The sequence below is a fragment of the Ricinus communis genome, chromosome 2 (genome assembly GCF_019578655.1).
Source record: "Ricinus communis isolate WT05 ecotype wild-type chromosome 2, ASM1957865v1, whole genome shotgun sequence".
NCBI classification, from domain to species: domain Eukaryota; kingdom Viridiplantae; phylum Streptophyta; class Magnoliopsida; order Malpighiales; family Euphorbiaceae; genus Ricinus; species Ricinus communis.
In genome coordinates this window covers 17,250,239-17,274,700 of record NC_063257.1, presented here as the reverse complement: position 1 = coordinate 17,274,700, position 24,462 = coordinate 17,250,239, and the positions used below count along the sequence as shown (strand labels likewise).

Below are 24,462 nucleotides of genomic sequence, written 5' to 3'. Positions count from 1 at the left end.
GCTACAATCTAAGGCAGTGTACCTATCGATGCAGCTTAGCACTAATGGCGAGTATCAAGGTCATATTCCTCGGGAAAGTGAAACCCTAGAGTTACTCCTTTGTTCTTTATTATATTAACCTAAAATGAGTGATGAATAATTTCTAAACTAACTAATAGCTACAAGCTAAGTTCTAAGGGAGATGCAGGAGTAATTGATAACTAAAATAACCAAGACAAGAAAGCAAACCCAAAGGGAACCTAAACTAGTTGGCAATCAAAGAAATGATAAAGGATTGGTGAGTCTAATTATGCTACCGGTGGACGAATTATTAACCAAATTCAGTTTCTCTCTCGAGATAACCGAATTCCTAAACCTAATAACCTAAAGTTGGAATCTCTTACTAACGATTGATTCTTAAATTAGCATTAAGCTTTAATCTGCCTTTATTAAGCTTTGTTAATTCTTAATCCAGCTAGTTAATTATCCTTATCTCTAAGCGATTATTAACCAGTTCTTACTATTCAAAATTCTAATTACCAAATGGACTTCTCAATCACACAAAGCAATCTAAACACATAATTCACAACGTCTCATGAATAATGCATTATCTTATTAATACTGAAAGCAAGAAGAATACAAAACTAATACAAACAATTCAACAAAATAATACCAAGCCAACATAGTAAAGAAATCCCAATGGATTTAATCAATCTAGCTAATCATGTTCATTATCAAAACACACAAGAATTCAATTACAACAATAAGTAAAGGTAGAGAAAACCCGATTACACCCTTGGATGAGAGTAAACAGCCCTAATTCCTCTTGCTCGAATTGAATCGATTCTTGTTCCTCTTGCTCGATTTGAAAACCAATCAACGAACCTTGATCCAAGTCTCCTTTTCCCTTGGTTTCAGCTCAGAAAACCCTTAGGGAGAGAAAAGTTAGGGTTTGGGATGTTCTCCCCCGCTCTCCCTTTCTTTTCTCTCTTCGTTCTTTTAATTAATTCCCCCTGTCACCGCCAACACGGCCGTGTTCCTGGCCATGTTGGGGACACGGTTTGGTCTTCCTGGCTGTGTTACTCTCTGTGGCCGTGCTCCCTAAGAACTACTTTTTCTTTGATGTTTGATGCACCCAACACGGCCGTGTTGGTGCTCGTGTTGGGAACACGGCCAGTGTTGAAACCAACACAGCCCTGTTCAGCTTCCTCATGCGCATACTTTGCTTGTTTCGGCAGCTTTGACGTCTAATTATACTCCAATTCTTCCCTTTATCATTCTTTGACTTCTTTTGGACCTAATGCACACAAACAGACGCATAGGGTGAGTGTTGGGACCAATTTACATCCAAATGTCCATAAAATCAATCTTAGAAACTCCATTTAGATGTGTGCATTTTACTCACATCAGTCGTATCCTTGGAGATCGGGTGAACCTAAAGTTACTACTGTTCGCTATGTTATTTAATCTGAAATAAGGTTTGAGAAGTCTAAATTAATTAACTAATGACTATGAATGCAAATAAATAAATGAACAGCAACTGACAATTGAAAGACAACCGTAATAAAAGAAGCAAACCCGAAGGGGATCTAAGTGATGGAATTCTAAGGTTGATTTTATAAATTACCAATTTTACTACCCGTGCCTAAATCTTGAATCGAACTCGGCTCCTCTCTCGAGCTCACCAAGTTCCTAAACCTGCACTAACCTAATGGAATCTCTTTCTATCAAATTATTACAGATTAGCATTAAGCGTGATTTAGATATATTAATAGTTGTTAATTCTTAATCCGGCGAGTGAATTAACCTTATCTCTAAGTGTTAACTACCAGTTCTTACTATTCAATTTCCAGTTGTAACAAGCATTTCTCAATGTCAAGAGACAACCCAAAAGACAATTAATTCAACGTCTCAAATTAACTGAATCAAACTTTATTACTAAACAGCAAGAAGATTACAAGAATAGCAAATAAAGATCTAATAATTAAGCACAATCCATTAACAAAGGTGAACCCCAATGGGTTCGGCAACCCTAGCTACTCATAATGAAAGAAACAAATAATAAAGGAAATAAACAACAGAAAAGGAAATGGAACAGGTAACCCCTCTTCTCTCGAATCGGAGTGGAAATGTCGCAAGCACCAACTCTGAAACCAGCCATAAGTATGGATCTTGGATGTCTCGGTCAATTGTCTAAAAACTTCAATCTTTGCTTGAATCTCCCAAATCAATCCTTTGAATTGACATTGGTCTCCCAAAATGTCAAGAACAGAGGTGTAGAAGTGAGGGGTCGCGCGCATAAAAAAGTCTAGAAATCAGAAGCGAAACCCTGTCTCATTTTGCGTGCGCCTACTTATAGGCAGAAGAGCCATAGCCCGTGCCACGACTCGTGCAACGGGCTGTGCAAATATGCACGGGCCGTGCAAATGTGCATGGCCATGCAACTGCCTATGCAAAAGCCTCGAATTGCGCACCAATCAAGGAATCGAATCCGAAAAATATCTAATATGCATAAATCATCCACATAGCTTGGTTTCTGCCCGAAAATCAATCAGTTTCCCATCAAGGAGTCTGAAAACCTGAAAAACTCAGAAACATACCAAAATGCGATCAAACAGGAATAAATATGACTCAAATACATGAATAAACGACTAATAAACAGTCAATAAATATGCATAGAATCATCTACATCAAGCGCATCTAGAGTTTTTGCTCTCTTCTCAGCTGTTAAATTTCCTGCAATAATCACCGGTAACTTTTCTTCCTCATCCAAGAATCCATAGCTTAAGTGCTTAGGCAGCTCCTTCAATTCTAAGGCCGGAGGGTCCTCAAAAGAAGACTTCACTTTCCGCACTTCTGACCTGTCAAGAGAAAGAAAAGGATCAGTAGAATAGCTAGGCTCAATAGCCAATAAACTAGTGACCTGCTCCAACACTTGCTCATTGGACAGCTCCTCCTCCTCTCCTTGCAAGGCTACCTGCAAAGGATCATCAAGTAACATTTCATGTAAGTGAGACTCAACCAAATTATCCATAATATCAATAGAAAATACAACATCATCATGGCCTAAAGAGTATCTCATAGTAGTTGCTAGGTCGAAGGTAATGGTCTCATCGTCTACCCTAAGTTTAAGCTTTACATCACAAACATCTATTACAGCCCTAGATGTTGCAAGAAATGGTCTACTTAGAATTAAAGGTACAGTACTCTCACCTTCCATATCCATAACTACAAAATCTACAAGAAAAATAAACTTGTCTACCTTAACAAGCACATCTTCAACAATAACCCTAGGAATCTTTAAAGTTCTATCAGCTAACTAAATGCTCATCCTAGTGGGCTTAGGTTCATTCAAACCTAATTTATCAAACAGACTAGTGGGCATTAAATTTATACTAGCTCCTAAATCAACTAATGCACCACTAATAAGCAAATTGCCAATGACACAAGGAACAGTAAAACTCTCTAGATCTCTTCTTTTGAGTGGCAGCTTGTTCTGAAGAATAGCCGAACACCTCGTTCAGAGTCACGAGTCCCAAATCCTCTAACTTCCTTTTGTTGCTCAAAATTTCCTTTAAGAACTTTGCATACTTCGACATCTGCGAAATAGCTTCAACAAAAGGCAGGTTAATCCGCAGTTGTTTAAACAAGTTAAGAAACTTACCAAACTGCTTATCAACTTTCTCCTGCTTAAGTTGAGCAGGGTAGGGGACTGGTGGCTGGTACTCTCTCACAGGGCTCTTCTGCCTGTCTTCCACCTTTTCTCCTCCCATTGTCTCAGGCTCTGGCTCCTGCCTAGCTTGCTTATCCTGCATACAAACATCCTCATCATCAGCTAAAGGTAGAGAGCTAGACAATTACTTACCTGACCACAGGGTGACAACCTTGCAATGCTCCCTAAGGTTTGACTCTATTGTGCTAGGGAGCGATCCTTGTGGCCTTTCAGACAACATCTTAGAAATCTGCCCAATTTGACTCTCTAAATTCTGGATGGATGCCTGCTAATTTCTAAGGGCACTATTTGTCTGCTGGAATCTCGTCTCTGTCGATGTGACAAACTTCATCATCAGCTCCTCCAAGTTAGATTTCTTTTCAACTAGTGGAGGGGGCTATGATGGTATAGCCTGCTGCTGCTGTTATTGTGGCTGCTAATGCAGTCTCTGAAAGCCTGGTGGACCCTGGGCGTTATTATTTCTCCACCTAAAATTTAGATGGTTACGCCAGCTGGGGTTGTATGTGCTGCTATATGGATTGTTCTGCTGTCTAGGGGCATTACCCATGTAGTCTACCTGTTCCATGTCAGCAGAAACAATAGAGGAAGAATTATTACTAGAAGCAAACATATCTCTCGCATTACAGTTTGCACTGTAGTGTGGGCCACCTCAAAATTCATAACTTATTTGGGCTGCATGAACCGGCATCTAAAGCTGGTCTAACTTCTTAGTCAGAAGCTCCACTTGAGCTGCTAAGGCTGCTGTGGACTCTAACTGGTTGACCGTTCCTTGTTTGACCGGCCGACTCCTAGAGGATTGCCACTGGTATTTGTTAATGGCCATCTCTTCTATCAGGTTATGCGCCTGCTCCGGCGTCTTGCTGTTCAAAGCTCCACCTGCTACAACGTCCACCATTTGCCTCGTAGCAAGGTTCAAACCGCTATAAAAGGTCTGAACCTACATCCATATTGGTAGACTGTGGTGTTAACAGCATCTCAACAAGTCCTTATACCTCTCCCAGGCGTCGTACATGCTCTCGTCGTCCATCTGCACAAAAAAAGAAAAGTCATTTCTCAATTTAGCAGTTTTAGCTGGAGGAAAATACTTGTAAAGAAATTTTTCAGCCAAAGATTTCTATCTTGTAATAGTGTGTGGTGGAAAGGACTGCAACCATCTCTTTGCTCTATTCCTTAAAGAAAATGGAAATAATCTCAGCCGGATGGCATCATCGGTAGTTCCATTTATCTTGAAAGTGTCGTATATCTCCAAAAAGTTGGCTATATGGGCATTGGGATCCTCACTTGGCAACCCCCAAACTGTACACTTTACTGTACCATCTGGATCATATTTGGCTTTATCTCGAATTTGTTAGCTGCCACCGCCAGTCTGAGTATACTCGTTTGTGTCCCATCTAGCAAACTCGTACATCATTCTGTTAGTGTCCACCGCGGCATTTCCATTATGATTCTCCATCCCTTCTGGTTTATCAACAGGTACCTCAGCCTCAATCTCCTCCTCTTCTAATTACAAACGCTTCCTTAAAAGTCTAAGGGATCGTTCTGGATCAGACAGAGGCTCTATAAGATCAGAGTTTGAGCTCCTGGTCATAAACTACCTACAAATGGAATGTACCGACCGAAGAACAAAAGTAGTTAAAACAATGAAAGAATAAAATAAAGCAAAATAAAGACAGAAAAATAAATATGGCTAAATTAACAAAAACACAAGTTTGTTCTAGTTCACACAAAAAGTTATTCCCCGGCAACCGCGCCAAAAACTTGATAAGCTATTTACATAGCTACAATCTAAGGCAGTGAACCTATCAATGCAAACTAGCATAAACGGTGAGTATCAAGGTCGTATTCTCAGGAAAGGGTGATCCTAGACCTACTGTAGCGTCTTATATTATCTAATCTAAATAAATCAATGAAGTGTTATGCTATGATTAAATATGAACAAACAATTAATTAAATGTCAAATTATTTGAAAGGATTTAAGAAAACTATCAAAGGAAAAAGCAAACCCTAGAGGACCTAAGTTAATTGGATTTTGGTAAAGATAGAGATTAAATTGATTATCAATTGCAATTACCCATGGATGAAGTCTTAACTGAATTCGATCTCCCTCTCGAGATAACCGAATTCCTAAACCTAATAACCTAAAGTTGGAATCTCTTCCTAACGATCGATTATTCGATTAGCATTAAGGTTTAACCCGCCTCTATTAATCTTTGTTAATTCTTAATCCAGCTAGTCAATTACCCTTATCTCTAAGTGATTATTAACCAGTTCTTGCTATTCAAATTTTCGATTACTAAATGAATTTCTCAATTACATAAAGCAATCTAAATACCACAATTCACAACGTCTCATGAATAAAGTGACTTCTCATTAATAATAAAAGCAAGAAGAATCAAGAATTGACAATCAAAATCTCATAACATTAAAATCAATCCAACAACATAGGAACCCCAATTGGGTTTAACAATTTAGCTACTCATACTAATAAGTATCACAAAATAAGGAATAAAATCAGAAAATTAAATTAAAGGCATGTACACCCTTCTTCTTCAAGTTGGATGAGAAACCCTAATTTTCCAATTCAGAATAGCAAACCTTAATTTGCCTCTTGAATGCTCCCAAATCTTGTCTTGATCTTCAAATTGATGTTGAAACAAGTGTAATCCTTCCTTCAATTGATGAAATTGATCTCCCAAAGTCGAGAATTGAGGTCTGGAAATAAATGACTTAAGTTCATATAATGGAAATCAAGTCAGAAAATCGAACCCTAATTCACCGAATCACTTTTGCCTATATAGTCCCTTCAGCACGGCCGTGGTCAAGCCTGTGCTGATTAGCACGGGCGGAGTCCAGGCCATGCTGAACCTGTGCATTCAGTTCTACTGACCTCTTTCAAGCCTTGCCCTAGCCGGTGCTGAGCCACTACGGGCCGTGGTGGAGGCCGTAGTGCTACGGAAACCGTGCCAAAATGGTACTCTTAGAGGGCAGCTGTAACACCCCCATCACATGTTAACCAATAAACATTAGCCAGGAAGCATACAAGCGTCGTAGAATATATACTACAGGTAGATAGGTCAATATGTAGGTTGTTAAGAATCCAGACACAAGGTTATTAACATATAAACATATGATTATACTTAAACATCATTTAACAAGTATTACAAACATCTTCTTATGCCTTATAAGGCATACTTCCATATATATCACATAACTGCATACAAAAATGCATCAGGAGGAGACTTCACAAAACTGGCCCAACTTGACAGAACTGCTAAAAGCTAGATTTCGCATACAACCAACGGATGCACTACTATTTACAAACCTGAAAAGAAAAATTTTAGAGAGGGGTGAGCCTCTAGCTCAGTAAATAAATAATCAACATAATCTATATCACATACACTTAATACAATTTCCACCCAATCACATAACTTTCCATGATATTCATAGTTTAGGTATAAAGTCATACCATTCTACTCAATTCATTACAACCATCATAGAAGAAATACAATTCAACAATTATGGTTAGTTCTCACGGCTTGTGGATCCCCTTTAATGTGCTGCTCCGCCTCATCCTCACATATCACACACGTAAGCTGCTCCGCCTCATCTCACATTATAGACTTTTATAGCCTCTCTAGGCTTTAGCCTCCCAAGGCTTTATATATATATCTTTTTTTTTCATAGGGGAATCCACCATTCACATGCACATATGCACTTAACATCATAATTCAATCATTTCACTTATATCATATTTCAGCAATAACAATTGTTCCACTCAACACCAATCATTTCCATCTCAGTCATTCAAACATAAACAATATTAAGCAAACGCAACCATTTGCAGAACATTTGATTAAATATATGAACATAGCAAATATTAACTATTTACTTACTCAAAATATACTTATTCCTTTAGCATATAAGAACCTCCTTTCTCCACAACTTCCTTTCCAGGGCCTTTGAGTACTGTCAACACATTCATCAATTCACATTTCATGCATATTACAAATATTCATGTAAATGCGAGTTCTAATGCATTACAAGATCATCCCCTCTCTAATTTATAGGTCTAACTCTTCCTCTAAAACTCTCAATTACTGTTTTAATATCCTATAAACATTTCCCATCTAGTTAAATACCAATTTAACTCAAATTAACATCAATAAATTGCATAAAACTAATCTCCAATATTTCTGTTTTCTAGACAGAATTTAGTACCAAGGTATATTTATTGCTGGGCAAAATTGGCTTAATACAAAAATCTCATATTAAATAGACATATCCATTTATACGTCTAGTTTCATCTCCAAGAAGAATTATTCAATTCCGACTTCTATAGATTTAATTATTTTCAAATTACTGAGCAAGGGTCATACAGCTAGTTGTACCCGAGCAGCAATCTGTTTGCTCAATTTAAGCAATCAAAACGGCAAAAATAGCAAAATCACAAAACTACAAAGTTATAGAGGACTCTTTAAAATTTCCATAGACACCAATTAAGCTTAATTTGGACTTATATAACCCATGTTATGCCTAAAATACAGAACATCAAGGTTGCTGGAATTTTGACAGTTTTCTATCTTAACATACTTAAACTTAAATCAAGCTTAATCTTTATGCAATCATTCAATACTCTACTAATTCATGATAATCAGACCTTTAATTAATCAATGAGAGCATCAAATGAAGTTTTTCCAATTTGTAATCAAGAACCCTAATGACAAATTAATAACACTCAAGTAACAACTTACCAATTTCAGCTTTTGGGTTGCTAATATGCTTAAATCCTTTAGCTTTAGCTTGGCTCCTTCAATAGTTGGCAAAATCCTATCTTAATCTTAAGTTTTTCTAGGTATTCCACTCCTCTCTCTTATTCCAAATTTTGTGTTTTTGGCCATGTACGAATTTTAGAGAAATGAAGAGGTAAAATGAGCTTACTCATGGTTCCAATTTCCAATATTCCTCTCTTAATGCCACCACCTACTAAACTATTTTTATCACCCTAAATTAATTCTTACTAACCATATATAGGTACTAACTTTTAATTATATCTTTTAAGTCCAATCTATTTACCCAACCTTCAACTATTGGTTCAATTAAGTCTTAAGGCTTAATACACATAACCCAAGTACTTAATCAACTTATCTAAATTAATAATCTAATATCATGCTTCTTATTCTCTACTTATAATTAATATATATATGTTCTCATAAAATAAAAATATCATTGATATACCATCATATGCCCAATGATTAAATGTAAATGCACATAACATGGATGATGAGAAAATGCAAAGGCACAATTGACTAGGTGTCCAGGCCGTGCTCAACCTCGGAATGCTAGTCCTTGCTCAATTTGATGGATTATGGTCTGTAATTATGCGTATTTCCCTCGATTATTGATAATGTCCTTCTATAATGACCTTGAAACGTGAAGGAACCAAAAGACAGGTGATTCTAGCATAACATGAGATAATTATGCACAAGAATGTAAACAATTGGGCATGTAAATATGTATCATATGATGCCTATCATGGTAAAACATTACTATCATCTGGATCTTGATCGTCATTAGCTGGCACACCCATTACTCCTTCAATAATTTCTTTATCTATTAGTGATTCCATTAAAGCTTCAATTTCATTAGGATAATTCAAAATATGCTCAATGTTTATGGCATTTCTATAATGCAGATTAGAAATAACTTTTTCAAGTCCATGAATCCCTTCAACGTCACCAATTTCTTGTTCTAAAGGCATACCTTCCTCCGATCGAATTTTGCAATGTTTGAAACAATTTGCAATAGTTGTTGCCTTCATATCAATATTCCAAGCAGCATTAATAAAATTGATGGCATCTAGCATATTAATTTTTTCAGGATTTATTGCTCCCATCTCATAGCCTTTCAAAATGCTAGAATAAAAACGATGCCAATAATAAACTTTAAGTGTCGAATAATTCCAGCATCACATGGTTGAATTTTTGATGTTGTATTTGGAGGAAAAAAGAATAATTCAACATGTCTCAAGCCTTCGATAACCTTGGGATGGGCTGGGCAATTGTCTATGATAAGCAGCACCTTTCTACCGGTCATTCTATTATCAAACCAACGAACAAATTCTTGAAAAAATAATCCAGTCATCCATGCTTTCTTGTTAGATCGATAATGACAATTAAGATTGCCAATATTCACATTTTTAAAGCATCTGGGATTAGCAAACTTACCAATAATCCACAAAGGTACTTTTTCTGAACCATCCTCATTGCAGCAAACAGCAACAGTAAGTCTTTCCTTGTCTTTTTTCCGTCCTTCTAATTGCTTTGTAGCTAGTGAATAATCAGCTTGCAAATGATAAAATAATCTTGTTTCATCCATATTATAAATATCCTTCTAATGAAACTTGTCCAATTTAGCTTGATTTCAGATAAAGCATTTTCAATATTCTCCATGACAACTGAACCACTTTCATCGAAATTTCTATAAGACTTAATCCCATGTCTTGCCTTGAACCGCTCTAGCCAACCACTTGAGAAGTTAAAGTCTAAATCTGCATCACCATACATTTTCTGTAGAAACTCTTTTGCTTTAGTTTGAATCATTTATTCGATCATGTTCACTTTCTCTTGATATTGGAGAAACCACTCATACAATACCTTTTCTAATTCGGGATATTTGGCTGATTTGTATTTTTTAACATTGGTATTTGTTATCTCTTTTGACAAATATTATGCTGACCTTTTGAGAGTATTTAATATTGTTCCTTGGCTGAGGGAGAGACCAAACTTTTGTTGAACCTATTGTTGCAAATCTTTTTGACTTGAAGAGGGATGCTCATTTTTATACTCATATAATGTTTTTCACATCTTATTTGTTAGTGTAGATTCTTTTACACCTTTCAAATGAGAAACTATGGAGGATAAGATATGTATGAATTTTTATATTTTGATATATGAAATTAAAATGCATATTTCTATTTATAAATATTTTATTGTGCACTTGAAATACTTCATATTTTAATGTACGTATACGCATGCATTGCATTTTAAACCACATCATCTCCAAAATTAGCTATGATACAATGCACCGTCGTCCATCATGCATCTAGAATATCAAAAATCATTTATAAACTTTTTAATTCCTTCATTAATTTTATATAAATTTAATAAAAAATAATGTATAAAATATCAACTATTCTCTAAAATAATAAATATTAATTTATCGATAAAATAATAATCTTTATAAAATAATAATTTTTTATGGTCCTAAGATTATTATTTTATAGAGGTTATATTATAGTTTTGGTACTTTTTACTTTTATATTTTGGTAACTTTTATACCTTGGTATTTTATTTTTTAACTTATACATATTGACTTTTTTTTCTTTGCATACTATTCTTTTTCTTTTAATTTGATAACATCTAAACAAAATCTTTATATTATTGTTTTTTATATGTTGATTATGTAAGAAAATTTTAATTTTATGTTTAATATTTCACATATTGATAAATGCAGAAAAAAAAGTAAAATATATTCAATTAAATAAATAATCAGTTATAAAATTAATGGCTGCCATCTCTTTCAAGTAAAATGGATGGTTGAGATGGAACATGTATCAGCAGATATATGTCCCAGCATGACCCAGTTTTTTAAGGGTCTACCGTACTAGACTCTCCCAGTAGTCATTGTCCGAATTCCAGCAAAAAATATGCTTGAAAATTGAGTTTCATCAGAGAGACGTTCTAATTCATTCATTTATCCTAACAATTCACAATTGAGAAACACGGTTGCCTTTGTTTTGTTTTGTCTTGCAGAAGCATAAAGAGAAGTCAAATGTGAGCCAGCGGCAGTTCTGTTGCCAACTCGAAACCCTAATTTCGAGTTCCTTGTTCTTTATCCAACTGATAATACTCTTAGTGTACACTTAAGTTGATTTTTGAAGCAGCTACAGTATGGTACTCGAGATTCAAATTTCTATTTCAATTTCTTGATTACGCAGTTATATATTAGGAGTTAAAGAGATGGCCTCTGTTTATAATTCTGTTGCTTCTTTAACTAAATCTGTTTCTTCAACATTTTTACTTCAAAGAAGATATAAATTGCTGAACCCACGATTCTTTCAGTTGTCATCTATAAAATTCCCGAAGAGTTCCAATTTTGTAGTTGCCCAACAAAGTAAAAGCAGAAATCGGGAATTTAGGGTGTTGAAATCGGTAGAATTGGACCAGTATATAGCAAGTGATGATGAGGAAGAAATGAGTGAAGGATTTTTTGAGGCAATTGAGGAACTAGAGAGAATGACAAGAGAGCCCTCCGATGTTCTTGAGGAAATGAATGATAAGCTCTCAGCCAGAGAGTTACAATTAGTTCTTGTATACTTCTCTCAAGAGGGTAGAGACTCCTGGTGTGCACTTGAGGTTTTCGAGTGGCTAAGAAAGGAAAATCGAGTGGACAAGGAGACGATGGAACTTATGGTTTCCATAATGTGTAGTTGGATAAAGAAGTTGATTGAAGGAGAACATGAGATTGGAGATGTGGTTGACTTACTAGTGGACATGGATTGTGTCGGGTTGAAGCCAAGTTTTAGCATGATTGAGAAAGTGATATCTTTGTATTGGGAGATCGGAGAGAAGGAGAAATCTGTTTCATTTGTGAAAGAGGTTCTGAGACGTGAGGTTGCCTATTTTGAGGATGATGGAGAAGGACAGAAGGGAGGTCCTACAGGTTATCTTGCATGGAAGATGATGGTAAGCTTATGTTAATGTTATTACCATATTGCTCAAGTTATCTTTTGCCTGCAAATTGGTTGATCTTTGTTCCAGCTTTGAACTGCATAATCTATTAGTATTAAATGCTCGGATTTTATGTCCCAGGGATAATTTTTTTGTTCATGATGTGTAAAATTTTGCGCACAAATTTGATATTTGTTCTAATCATGTGAAACTGTACCAAATTGTTTCTTTGTAGTGTTTTATCAAATTTACCATATGATGCTCTGTTGTATCAGAACTTGTGCCTACTAAATTATGAGTGCTGATTTTATGACTTCATGTAATTGAAAGTTCAATATATAAGAACATAATTTGCACAGCACCCTCGCATGATTTTATTACATTTTACCCAACTTTTCTATTTTTTGCTGTCTTTACTTCTGCTGATTGTTTAGGCAATTACATAAATGTTTATTAAGGCTGTATGAGTTAACTCTTTCTTCAGTTTTTATGCAAAAGAAGAGCAAGTTATACAGTTAAAATCATGGACAGAAATCTTCTTTCATTGCTCAACTTATTATCTAATGTCGAAGCAAATTAATGGCGTCCTGTTATCTTTTTGTTCTTCTTTGTGCAATTGGTTGAATTTAAGAAAATTTTAAGTGAATCGCAGTGATTAATCTTTCTAATTTCTTTGTCTATCTTTCAACTTTTGGTTGAAGATAAGCAAATTTGAGGTTTTCTCCATTATTCATAACCAAATTTGAGGTTTTCTCTGTTATTCATCTTTCCAGGAATTTGTTTTTCCATTGTCACGTTAATTTGCGGTTAAGCATAAATTTCTTATCTCCTTTGACTGACCATTTGAAGTTCATGTCAGGTTGATGGAAATTATAGGGATGCAGTCAAATTAGTTATCCATTTCAGAGAATCAGGGTTGAAGCCAGAGGTCTACTCCTACCTCATTGCAATGACAGCTGTTGTGAAAGAGCTAAATGAATTTGCAAAAGCTTTACGCAAGTTGAAAGGTTTTGCAAAGTCTGGTCTGATAGCTGAACTTGATGCTGAAAACACTAGGCTTATTGAGAAATACCAGTCAGATCTTATAGCTGATGGAGTATGTTTGTCCAGTTGGGTAATTCAGGAAGGCAGCCCTTCACTTTATGGCGTAGTTCATGAGCGGCTTCTTGCTATGTATATTTGTGCTGGTCGTGGACTTGATGCTGAAAGACAGTTGTGGGAAATGAAGCTGGTGGGTAAGCATGCTGATGGAGACCTTTATGATATTGTTTTAGCCATATGTGCATCTCAAAAGGAGGCTAGCGCTGTATCACGATTACTTACCAGAGTAGAAGTTACGAGCTCTCTTCAGAAGAAAAAGACATTATCGTGGTTGTTGAGAGGTTATCTTAAAGGAGGACAATATGATGAGGCTGCAGAAGCACTAGTTAAAATGCTTGATATGGGTTTATGTCCAGACTATTTAGATAGGGTGGCTGTCCTGCAGGGACTGAGAAAAAGAATCCAACAATGGGGAAATGTGGAATCTTATCTTAATCTTTGCAAGCGCCTTTCTGATGAAAACTTGATTGGACCTTCTCTTGTATATCTGTATATAAAGAAGTATAAACTGTGGATCATGAAAATGCTTTGAGGAACTCCTACAATCCAATGAAGTATCAGGAAGTTGAACAGATTTGTCTCTGAAGCAAGGTCCCATCAATCAAGAACATATGGTATGACCACTTATTTCTTGTAGCTTTGAAATGTAAATCTTGTATATACTGGAGTGGCTTCAAAAGAAAGCAACAAGGTTCTGTACTTCGCTGATGCAAATGGAATAGGCATACATGCCAAGTCCTTTGTTCTTGAAGCCATTTAAATACTTTGTATAGATTGTGGGTGTTGAACATAATAGACTTTCTTCTGTGCCTTTATAACTAATAAGTTGCATTATATGTCCTACAGATATGTTCTTAGAATATTGTTCTTCTATTCATATTCTTCGGTGTCTTGCGCTCTTAGAGATTGTGCACCACATACTAATTATTAACAGTTGATCAACGTCTTCTGATAAAGCTTCATCTTACAGAATAAGTGCGTCTCAGAAAGGACATAAATCTGGTCTTGTAGGGTTTAATTATTGTTAGCTAGTTACAATGCTGATGCTTAATTTACGTTCTTGTTATATGTTTTCCTTTTTATGTTCAACAGTAGATATGGTTAATATCCTAGGACGTGTTAGAAGGGAAACGTTTGCATAAAATGGGGAATGAATTACTATGTTTGGGAGGCAGAGTTTTCAAATCTGAGACTTTAATTCCGGTAGCAAGTGCCTCGTCTAGACCTTTAGAGACTCGATCATTACTTTTAAATGTTAAATAATTATTTTAAAATCAGATAAAATCTGCCATGAGATTAAATTTGGTAATATTAAAAGCAAAACACTTTGTTACAACAACTCCAAATAAAATATTTATGGCTTGTTTACTTTTAGAAAACTTTTTTTATTTTATATTTTAAAAAAGAATTTTATTTTCATAAAAAATTTTGTAAACTTTATAAAATATGTTTATTTTATAAAAAAAAATTATTTTCTATTTAGATAATAGTTTAAATATAAAGGATACACTTAGAATAAATGAAGTAAAAATTCATTGTTTTTATTTGAAAACAGCTTCTTATATAAAGAAAAATATTAAAACATGTTAAACTTGTTTTTAAAAGTTTTTAAAAATTTAATTATAACTTTGAAAACATAAAGAGTTATTTTCTATTTTCATTTTAGAAAAATTTCACAATTAAATATAAAATCCTATTTTCTATTTTCATTTGAATTTTCTTTTAGAAAACTGATAGTTTTCTTTAACTAAGCAGGCCCTTAGTTTTATGCATTAAAAGAAAGACAAGTTGAAGCATTAGGACTAAAAGGGGCTGTCCATCTAGCAAAGGAGAACTGTCCAAAAAATCTAGCAAAAGGAGAAAGCCATATAGCATGTTGAGTTTGAGGGTTGATGTCAAAAAGATGGTTGACATGATGATGAATGGGGCTTCTGTCGTTTGGATGCCTGATATTTTAGCTATAGTGGAGGAGTTACTAGGAGTAGTAATTGGATGCCTGATATTTTAGCTAAAAAAGCTCTTTCATGTGAGAATTTCTCATCTGACTCCAGTAGCCAATGCGTATGGCTGAATGAGTCTTTCAACTTGCATCACAATTGTGCCCATGAATGAAATTATCTACCATGCGTTGGAAAAAAAAAAAAAAAAAACTGTTCTTCCAATCAAGGACATAAACAGGTTTTTGCAGATTTATCACATGGGGGTTTTAAGACACATTATCACATTTCTTGTCTTTATGTCCTTTCTTGGGCATGGCATATATTCTGTTCAATAATTGTGTTTTGTTATATTTTATTTTAGATTCAATGTGTATTAGCCACTTCTAGCTTGCCAACTTGAGATGTCCATATAGCTTTTTAATACTTTTAGCTATACAAATCACTTCAAAAGCTGATTAATAGCCCCATATATTTTAGGTTTGAGAATTAAGTTATTTATAATATAATGCACTAATCATAAATAAATTTTATCTATTTTTGACAGTAATTAACATGTGTATGTGTTTTTCTTCCTACATTTTGTTTTATCTCTTAATGAAATTAATTTGTAGGACCAAATTGTGATTTTGACACTTCAACCTGTAAATCAAGTAGATTTGTTAAGAACATTGTCCACTCCAAATTAAAGAAAGAAAACAACTCTCATTGAAAAAAAAATTTCTCTTTTTTTCTTAATTAAAAGGTAATTTAGTTTGCTTAGAGTTTACATTGTAAAAGTTTATTTTCAGATTTCTAAGAAAAAAGTTAAATCTCAAACTTACAGCTCATCTCTATGTATTTTTCTCTCCTTTTTTTATATAATTACTATGCATCAATTTTGTAAAATTATTAATACTTGGCTATATAAACTTTATTACCAAAATAACAATCAGAGTATTTTCTAATTGAAATATTCTTTCTTACTTAGCTTCTCTTTTTTTTTTTTATTGTAAATTATTATTGAATGGCATATCTTAGTACCTGATATGTGAACATGCCCGCCCTTCTTTTTCAGGAAAGAGAAAAAGAACAAAAAAAAAGTAAGTTATTAAATAATAAAAATAAACTAATTGAATTTTTTAATAGATAATGGAAATTCTAGGGCTAATAGATGCTTTTTTGTCATCTGTTAACAGCAGCCTTAAGAAAATAATTCAGCCTAAGATGTGGATCTGTTTGGTGTTTGATGAGACATGTGAACTTATTTTATTAGATTGGTTCTCCAACTTTGCTTAGTTCGCAATTTAGGTGATGTTGGTATAATATAATAGTTGCAAATAGGATATCAATCAAAGAGGCAAATATATCTCGTTGATGAGTATTGACCAAAACCACTTGTCAATTCTTTTTAATTATTTATTATTTCTTAAGATAGGATTATGAATTATATAATAAAGATAATCATTTTTAATATTTATGATAAAAATTAATGATTTTGAACTATATAAAAGGATAGCCATCTCTTATATAAAAATAAAAATTTATCTAATTAATATATATATAAATATATAATTTAAGATTTAGAATTAGTGATTTAAAAATTGGACTGGATCAGCTGGTTAAACCGGTTCAATCGGAATCGATAATCAGTCCGATCCATACTCGGCTAAAAAAGGATTTACAATTGAACTAGATTAAATCGGTTTAAAATGTCTAAGGAGAGAATATATATATAATTATTAAAGAAAATAAAAAATTAATTATAATACTAAAAGAATTGAATTAAGATGCGTTTAAAATCATTAACTTCTATTTAGAAGCAAAATAATAGTTTTTTTAATAATTTATTCTTTTACAACTTATGTATATTGTATTTGTAATTTAATTATAGGATTTGATTCTATTAATATGCATCAATTTAAATATATTATTTAATTATATAGATTTTAGTGTTTAGATGTTATTAAATACTATTAAAATTTGATAATTTATTATTAGTTTATTGTAATTATTATTTTAAAATATAATAAATAAAATATAATTAATTTTTATTAAACTGACCTAACTGATGATTTGATTAATTGAATCGGTCGAACCTGTAGATAATACATTGACCAGTTCGCTTTCCGGTTTAATTTTTAAATCATTGCTCACACCTCACATTTTAAAAAATAAACACTATTTATCACTTTAGGGAAATTTCAAGCATATCATTTTACTTTAAATGGATAATTCACATCTTCTTTACTTGTCAACTTGAAAATAAATTCATGTCAAAGACATAATTACTACCAATTAGCCATGCTTAACTTGTCAACTTGAAAAGCAGCGGTTTGGATCATTAAAAAAAAAAAAAAAATGATAGAAATAGAAATGACGACGATTGCTTCCGTTTTTTTTGTGTTTGGTTGATAAAAATTTACTCTATAAAGGAATGTGATTCTCCTATTATTGAGAATCATTTGTTTCCTCTGCTCTTTTAGGAATAAAATTTTTTATTTTTATTATAACCAAATTTAATCAATTATAAATAGTTAAATAAATAAAATAATATTTTATTATTCGTTTTTATATTTTTTACATATTCATTGCATATTATAATAATAAATTAAAGATTATTATTATTTATAATAATTAAATACTATCGTTTTTATAATAATTAAAGATTATTATTAATATCATCGATAAATAGAACTTGATTTTCATTTTATATTGAATCAAATAGTATATAAAATAATTATTCCTATTTTCATTTTTTTCTATTTCGATTCTCATTTTAAAACAATTAGATCCACCGTCCTAATTTAATAAACTTTTTTTATTCATTTTAAAATATAATCCATTTTATCTTTTATTTTTTAATTTAATAACTAATTATTAAAAATATCTTTTATCAAATTAACAAAAGTATCATCAACTATAATTAATCTTTTACTTTCTTATTTTGGAATTGTAATTTTTATTGAATAATCTTTGAATTTAAAAATAATACGTAATCGATCCAAATTATATATAGATATTTAAAGGTATTTTAAAGTTTTAATGATATATTTCTATATATAAAATAGTAAAAATATGTATTTTTATCTCACTTAAGTTTAATTGTCTATTTTCAGGAATATTAGTAAAAAGAGGAAAATATAGAGGTAAAAGATGCTTAATTGGACATGTTCGTGTCAAGGTCAAAAATTAAGATGCATAAACTACTAATTACAAAGCCCAAGAGATATTTTAGTTATTTTATATAATTATTAGGATTTATATTAAGAGTTATTTATAAAATAGTATTTGGTGGAGATTAAGATACTTAAAGTTTTATTTATTAGATAGATTTATATAAATATAGTTATCTCTAGAGAAATTTATAAAGAGGAATACTGTTCTCTATATAAATCTATGCAAAATCTTAAAAGAAAGGTAGGAAGAGTTAAAATTTTAAGAGAAAAAGACATCGTTGAAATTGTAAAGAAGTAAAAGTATACTTACTTTTTTGTACTTTAACCCTAAATAAAACATCTAAAATAACTAAAAAGATTACTTCTCTACATTCACGTGTTTACTATCAATTTAGGACACCTTTATTTCTGACGTCATATTAAAATTATTGTAGATGACAAAAAGGAAAAATAACAACCATTGCCAATTGTAAGAGGAAAAAAAAAGAAAATATGTAAAATGACCAGCTGAGGTGGCAAAGAAAGAGGAGTGGGTGAGTGGGTTTCTTGTATTTTTGTGGGGCGGTGAACTGAAGCAAAAACACATTACACTACATTGTCAATTGCATATGCAAAGGAGTGAGCCACCAAATCAACCAAATAAGCTTTTTCCGGTCACAAAAGAACCATCAAAGGTTGCTCCTCTACTCCTACACTTTATTGTTTACTCTATCCTCCAATCCCAAGAACTGTTGAGGCAGGAAGTAAGTGACTCAAAGCTCTTCCAAGAAACTGATTCTGAACCTACCTATTCCAGGAAATGCAAGCACCAGTGCGTCCCTAGTTTCTAACCATCTCTCTCGTTTTCTTTCTCTTTCTTTTTCTTCTTATCCAAACACACCAACTTCAGGCTTTTTGCAGACAGGCCGAAAGGTAAAGAATCTAACACATGTTGTTCATTTAGTTTTTAATGTTTTTGGTTTAGAACTTGCCATTGAAATCTTTTAGTTGCATAATCATATTCAAGAATGCGTGGACTTAAATTCTTAGATAGATTTAAGGGTACCCAAATCCACGCCTTAAGCACTTCAGATACTAACTCTGCTCCGAAATCCAAATTTACCGGCTCTTTTTCTCTTCCTCACTTTCTCCTTCCGTATGGTCTTCCTACGACTGACCTCCTTGAACCCACCATAGACCCTCACTTAAAACCTGTTTACTATGTCGAATCTCTTGCTGAACTTTATCGCCGCCTCAACTCTTGCTTACAATCGGATAAATCATTGTTATGCATTGAGCAGTACTCCCTCTTGCACGACTTGGGTGATCCAAAGTTGCTTAGGAGGTGCCTCTGTGCTGCCAGGCAATTTGCTACTGATGTCTTCTCTAAGGTTGTGCTTTCTGCTTGGTTAAGGTTTGAGAGAAGAGAGGATGAATTTATTGGTGTTTCATCCATGGATTGTACTGGTTATGTTCTTGAATGTCCTATTGCTGCTTTAGTTTCTGGGTATGATCCTGATTCAGTTTCTAAACATTGCCAATGTGGTCAACATTGTCCTGAGATTGTTCATAATCGTACCTTGATACCAAATGATGATTGCTCGAGTTTAGAGGATGATGATTATGAAGGCGATGGTGTTTCTTTTTGTATAAATGATGAGTTGGTTCATTGTATTAGATTTAAAATTGCTGCCCTTTCTAGCCCATTAAAAGCAATGCTATATGGTAGCTTTGTTGAGTCAGGAAGGGGTAAAGTTGATTTTTCAAAGAATGGAATATCTTTGGAGGCAATGAGAGCTGTTGAAATGTATAGTAGGACTAGAAGAGTTGATATGTTTTCTGCTGACATTGTTTTGGAGTTGCTTCCTTTTGCAAATAGGTTTTGCTGTGAGGAAATGAAGTCTGCTTGTGATGCTCATTTGGCATCTTTGGTACATGGGATTGAGGATGCATTCATTCTTATTGACTATGGTTTAGAAGAAAAGGCAAAACTTCTAGTGGCTTCCTGCTTGCAAGTGTTGCTTAGGGAGCTCCCAAGTTCATTATATAATCACAATGTGATGAAAGTATTCTGTAGCTCTGAGGCTAGGGAGAGATGGGAGATGCTAGGACGTGCTTCGTTTTTACTGTATTATTTCCTAAGTCAGGTGGCTATGGAAGAGAATATGGCATCAACCACAACCATCATATTGTTGGAAAGACTGCATGAATTTGCAACAGAAAAGTGGCAGAAGGCACTTGCTTTGCATCAGTTGGGTTGTGTTCACCTTGAGAGAAAAGAGTACAAGGATGCCCACTTTTGTTTTGAGCAAGCAGTTAAGGAAGGTCATGTTTATTCAGTGGCTGGTGTTGCAAGGGCTAAGTACAAGCAAGGGCAGCAGTATTCAGCTTTTAGGTTAGTAAATTCTATTATTTTTGAGTATAAGCCAGTTGGCTGGATGTACCAAGAGAGATCTCTATGTGGCATTGGGCGTGAAAAGATTATTGATTTAAACACTGCCACGGAACTGGATCCAACCCTGTCATTTCCATATAAATACAGAGCTGTCATGATGATGGAAGAGAAGCAGATTAAGCAAGCTATCTTAGAGATTGGTAAAAGCCTTGCATTCAAGCTGTCACCTGATAGCCTCGAATTGCGGGCTTGGTCCTTCATGGCACTTGAGGATTATGGAAGTGCGCTAAGAGATGTTCGAACATTATTAACTTTGGAACCTAATTATATGATGTTTCATGGGAGGATGAGTGGTGATCACTTGGTTGAACTACTCAGCCATCGGGTTCAACAGTGGAATCTGGCTGACTGCTGGATGCAACTTTATGAAAAATGGTCATGTGTTGATGATGTTGGTTCTCTGGCTGTCATACATCAAATGTTGGTAAATGATCCTGGGAAGAGCCTATTACGGTTTCGACAGTCTTTACTTCTTCTACGGTAAGTGTTGTAACCTGTAGCCACACTACTTAGGTAGCAATCACATCTAATTTGATTTCTAATTATCTCATATCATGTAAATATACTTTATATTTTTGAATTTGATATTTGAATTCTTCAGAAAAAAATTCCCTACCAATATTTTTATGAGCAGAAGTCAGTTTTCTTTTTAATTATCAATGATATCTAGTCCTTTTCTACATGTTAACCAGTAAAATCATGAAATTTTTGCTCAAGTATTCTTTATATATTATAGTTTATTCAAATTCAGCTCTTCGATTTTGTTTTTCCCGGTTTCATCTGTGTGTTTTATTGATGGGGTTGATGATATTTGGGGTTTTGGCACTTTCTGTTCTGTTTCCACAAGAATATCTTTATTCCATGCTACTTGGAACAGCCAAAGACAATTTCTAGTTCATACATTTTAATGTTTCTGCCTTGTGGCCACCTTTTACCTTCTTGAATTTAGTAGCATGAACCATACAAGAAATATTGTGATAGGTTAAATTGTCAAAAGGCTGCAATGCGCTGTTTGCGGTTGGCTAGAAATCATTGCAGTTCAGATCATGAAAAACTGGTTTATGAAGGATGGATTTTATATGACACTGGCCATCGTGAAGAAGCTCTGTCTAGGGCTGAGAAAGCCATTGTGATCCAGAGGTCATTTGAAGCTTTCTTCCTCAAGGCATACATATTAGCTGATACAAATCTGGATCCTGGAACATCATCTTATGTTATTCAGCTCCTCGAGGAAGCTCTTCGATGCCCTTCAGATGGTCTTCGGAAAGGACAAGTAAGAAAAGTCTAGGATCTTTCCAATATTGTAAGTTTTCCCTTGATTTACTCCTCTGAATATGCACCCTTGATATCTTTCAGGCATTGAATAATTTAGGAAGTATATATGTGGATTGTGGCAAGCTGGACCAGGCTGCAGACTGCTACATGAATGCACTCAAAATCAAGCATACAAGAGCTCATCAAGGATTGGCGCGTGCCTATTATTTGAAAAACCAAAGGAAAGCTGCATTTGATGAGATGACCAAGCTAATAGAGAAGGCACATAATACTGCATCAGCATATGAGAAACGGTCAGAATATTGTGGCCGTGAGATGGCAATGAATGATCTTAATATGGCAACAAAGCTGGATCCACTACGAACATACCCGTATAGATACAGGGCAGCTGGTAAATATGATAAACCCTCTCTTTCTCCCTTTTGGGTTACATCATATTTGATGATCTATGGAACCCCGTGATGCATGTCTCATACTTTCCACTAATGTTGGGATAACTCTAGATATGACTTCAAAAATTTTATGGTTTTAATGAGTCCATTGTCCGGCCAATTTCAGTTTCGCAATTCATTTAGTCTGGAGGCTTAGCCTTATATAGTTGATCTCATGGTCCAATATTATGTGGTAAGCCCTCTATACATTGATGGTCATTTAGCTATGGAATTCATTATCAACAGTAAAGAAATACCACATCCTACTGCTGACCTTATCTAGTGGGGGATTCACAGTGTCATATTTGTCTGACTATACTGCTTAACTGTATTTTCTAAGTTCTCTTTGATTTATGGGGAGTCATCAACAACAGGTAGTTGTTAGGTTCAGAAGTTGGATGAGAACATTTTCATGCCTCCCCTCAGCCTTCTAAGATGGTTCTCTTTTCCTATTTTGACTTCTCAAATGACTGACTGCTTGTTGAACTTTGCTCTTCTTCTTGTGTAGCTACTGCTTTGGAAACGAGCAACTTGTTCTCAACCAAAATTTCATTTTCGTTTCATTGTTTCCAATTGTGCATCAATCATTACTGATAAGAAAGACTAGGAAATATTAAAACTTGATATTTGCAACATGCCTCCAATAAAATCCAATTGAATATGGTTGAACAAATCCTTGATTGTGTATGGATGTGATCGAGTGCATGCATGCAACTGGACACTACTGAGATTGATTAGTCAAGTCCGATTGTGGGTTTCCCACCAAGAAGAATTAATTGTTTTCTCCCCTTCTGTTTTCTATAAACTAATTCCAAAGCCGTTGAGGAATAAGTTTCTGCAAATTTGTTGGCTTCTTTTAGTTTCTTTGCTGCAGCATATTGATTACCACTGAATACAGAACTTCTATTAACATTTGCAGTCTCATTTTCTCAGTTCTGATGGACGACCAAAAGGAAACTGAAGCTGTAGAAGAGCTTGCTAAGGCCATAGCTTTTAAGCCCGAGTTGCAAATGCTTCATCTTCGAGCAGCATTTTACGAGTCAATGGGGGAACTCTCCTCTGCTCTGCGAGATTGTGAGGCAGCTCTCTGCCTGGACCCCAATCACACAGATACACTTGATCTGTACAATAAAACACAGCACCGGATTGCTCATCAGTAAAACGTTCAGGTTATTGTGTTATTCATGCGATAAACTGTACCTTGGTATTATACTCGAGGACAAGAAGTCAGTAGTTTCTGGGCTGTTCTTATATTTGAAAAACATGATCCATAAGAGCTTTCATCAACAAAGTTACAGTATGCAGGGTGGAATGTGTCAAGCTGAAGCAATGGAGTAATATGTACATGTGGCATAATGGAGTTGGTAGAAATGTCAGAGAAGAATACTGCAAATAGTCCTGGGGCAAATTCGAATTTTTGAAACACTGTATATTCAAAGTTCGCAACTTTATCAGTTATCATATTCAGATGTAGATCAAAATTCTCAAGTAATTTCTTGTCATTGTTTCTCTAGAACATTGTAGGTTTCAATTCTCGTTTTCTATATGTGTTCTAACTTTTTTTTTTCTTTTACCATTATTATCTTTAAATTGTTAATCTTGTATATGAATAAAGTCAGAAAATGATATGAATCTCAGATATTATTGTTTTGTTCTTCTATTTTTATTGGAACACTCGCAATTAT

The 24,462-nt window shown here is 34.2% G+C and overlaps 2 protein-coding genes, 1 non-coding gene and 1 pseudogene across 4 annotated transcripts; 3 read left to right on the top strand and 1 right to left on the bottom strand.

The window, feature by feature from the left end:
• Positions 1 to 4,665: 4,665 nt before the first annotated feature.
• Positions 4,666 to 4,772, top strand: LOC112535220. The gene has a single exon (XR_003079395.1). It is a non-coding gene; the product is annotated as a small nucleolar RNA R71 (small nucleolar RNA).
• A 4,470-nt stretch (positions 4,773 to 9,242) lies between these two features.
• LOC107261425 lies at positions 9,243 to 10,753 on the bottom strand (annotated as a pseudogene).
• A 591-nt stretch (positions 10,754 to 11,344) lies between these two features.
• On the top strand, positions 11,345 to 14,385 carry LOC8262825 (pentatricopeptide repeat-containing protein At2g30100, chloroplastic). Its single transcript, XM_002521147.4, has 2 exons — positions 11,345 to 12,456; positions 13,301 to 14,385. Exons 1-2 carry the CDS (start codon positions 11,731 to 11,733, stop codon positions 14,072 to 14,074), a joined length of 1,500 nt encoding a protein of 499 aa, XP_002521193.1. The 5' UTR covers positions 11,345 to 11,730; the 3' UTR covers positions 14,075 to 14,385.
• A 4,524-nt stretch (positions 14,386 to 18,909) lies between these two features.
• LOC8262824 (ethylene-overproduction protein 1) lies at positions 18,910 to 24,414 on the top strand. 2 transcript variants are annotated; one of them, XM_025157726.2, is made up of 5 exons: positions 18,914 to 19,549; positions 19,918 to 21,551; positions 22,053 to 22,344; positions 22,428 to 22,737; positions 23,711 to 24,414. In XM_025157726.2, exons 2-5 carry the CDS (start codon positions 20,071 to 20,073, stop codon positions 23,935 to 23,937), a joined length of 2,310 nt encoding a protein of 769 aa, XP_025013494.1. In that variant the 5' UTR covers positions 18,914 to 19,549; positions 19,918 to 20,070; the 3' UTR covers positions 23,938 to 24,414. The 2 variants fall into 2 exon arrangements, with proteins under 2 accessions (XP_002521192.1, XP_025013494.1); XM_002521146.4 differs by having other exon boundaries at positions 18,910 to 21,551.
• The last annotated feature ends 48 nt before the right edge of the window (positions 24,415 to 24,462 follow it).

Bases quoted from the DNA above. Each gene is read 5' to 3' on its own strand.
- LOC8262825 (XM_002521147.4), top strand. From the start codon at position 11,731: ATGGCCTCTGTTTATAATTCTGTTGCTTCTTTAACTAAATCTGTTTCT. The intron at 12,457-13,300 runs GTAAGCTTATGT...AGTTCATGTCAG, and splicing joins ATCTTGCATGGAAGATGATG to GTTGATGGAAATTATAGGGA.
- LOC8262824 (XM_002521146.4), top strand. From the start codon at position 19,645: ATGCGTGGACTTAAATTCTTAGATAGATTTAAGGGTACCCAAATCCAC. The intron at 21,552-22,052 runs GTAAGTGTTGTA...ATATTGTGATAG, and splicing joins CAGTCTTTACTTCTTCTACG to GTTAAATTGTCAAAAGGCTG. The intron at 22,345-22,427 runs GTAAGAAAAGTC...GATATCTTTCAG, and splicing joins ATGGTCTTCGGAAAGGACAA to GCATTGAATAATTTAGGAAG.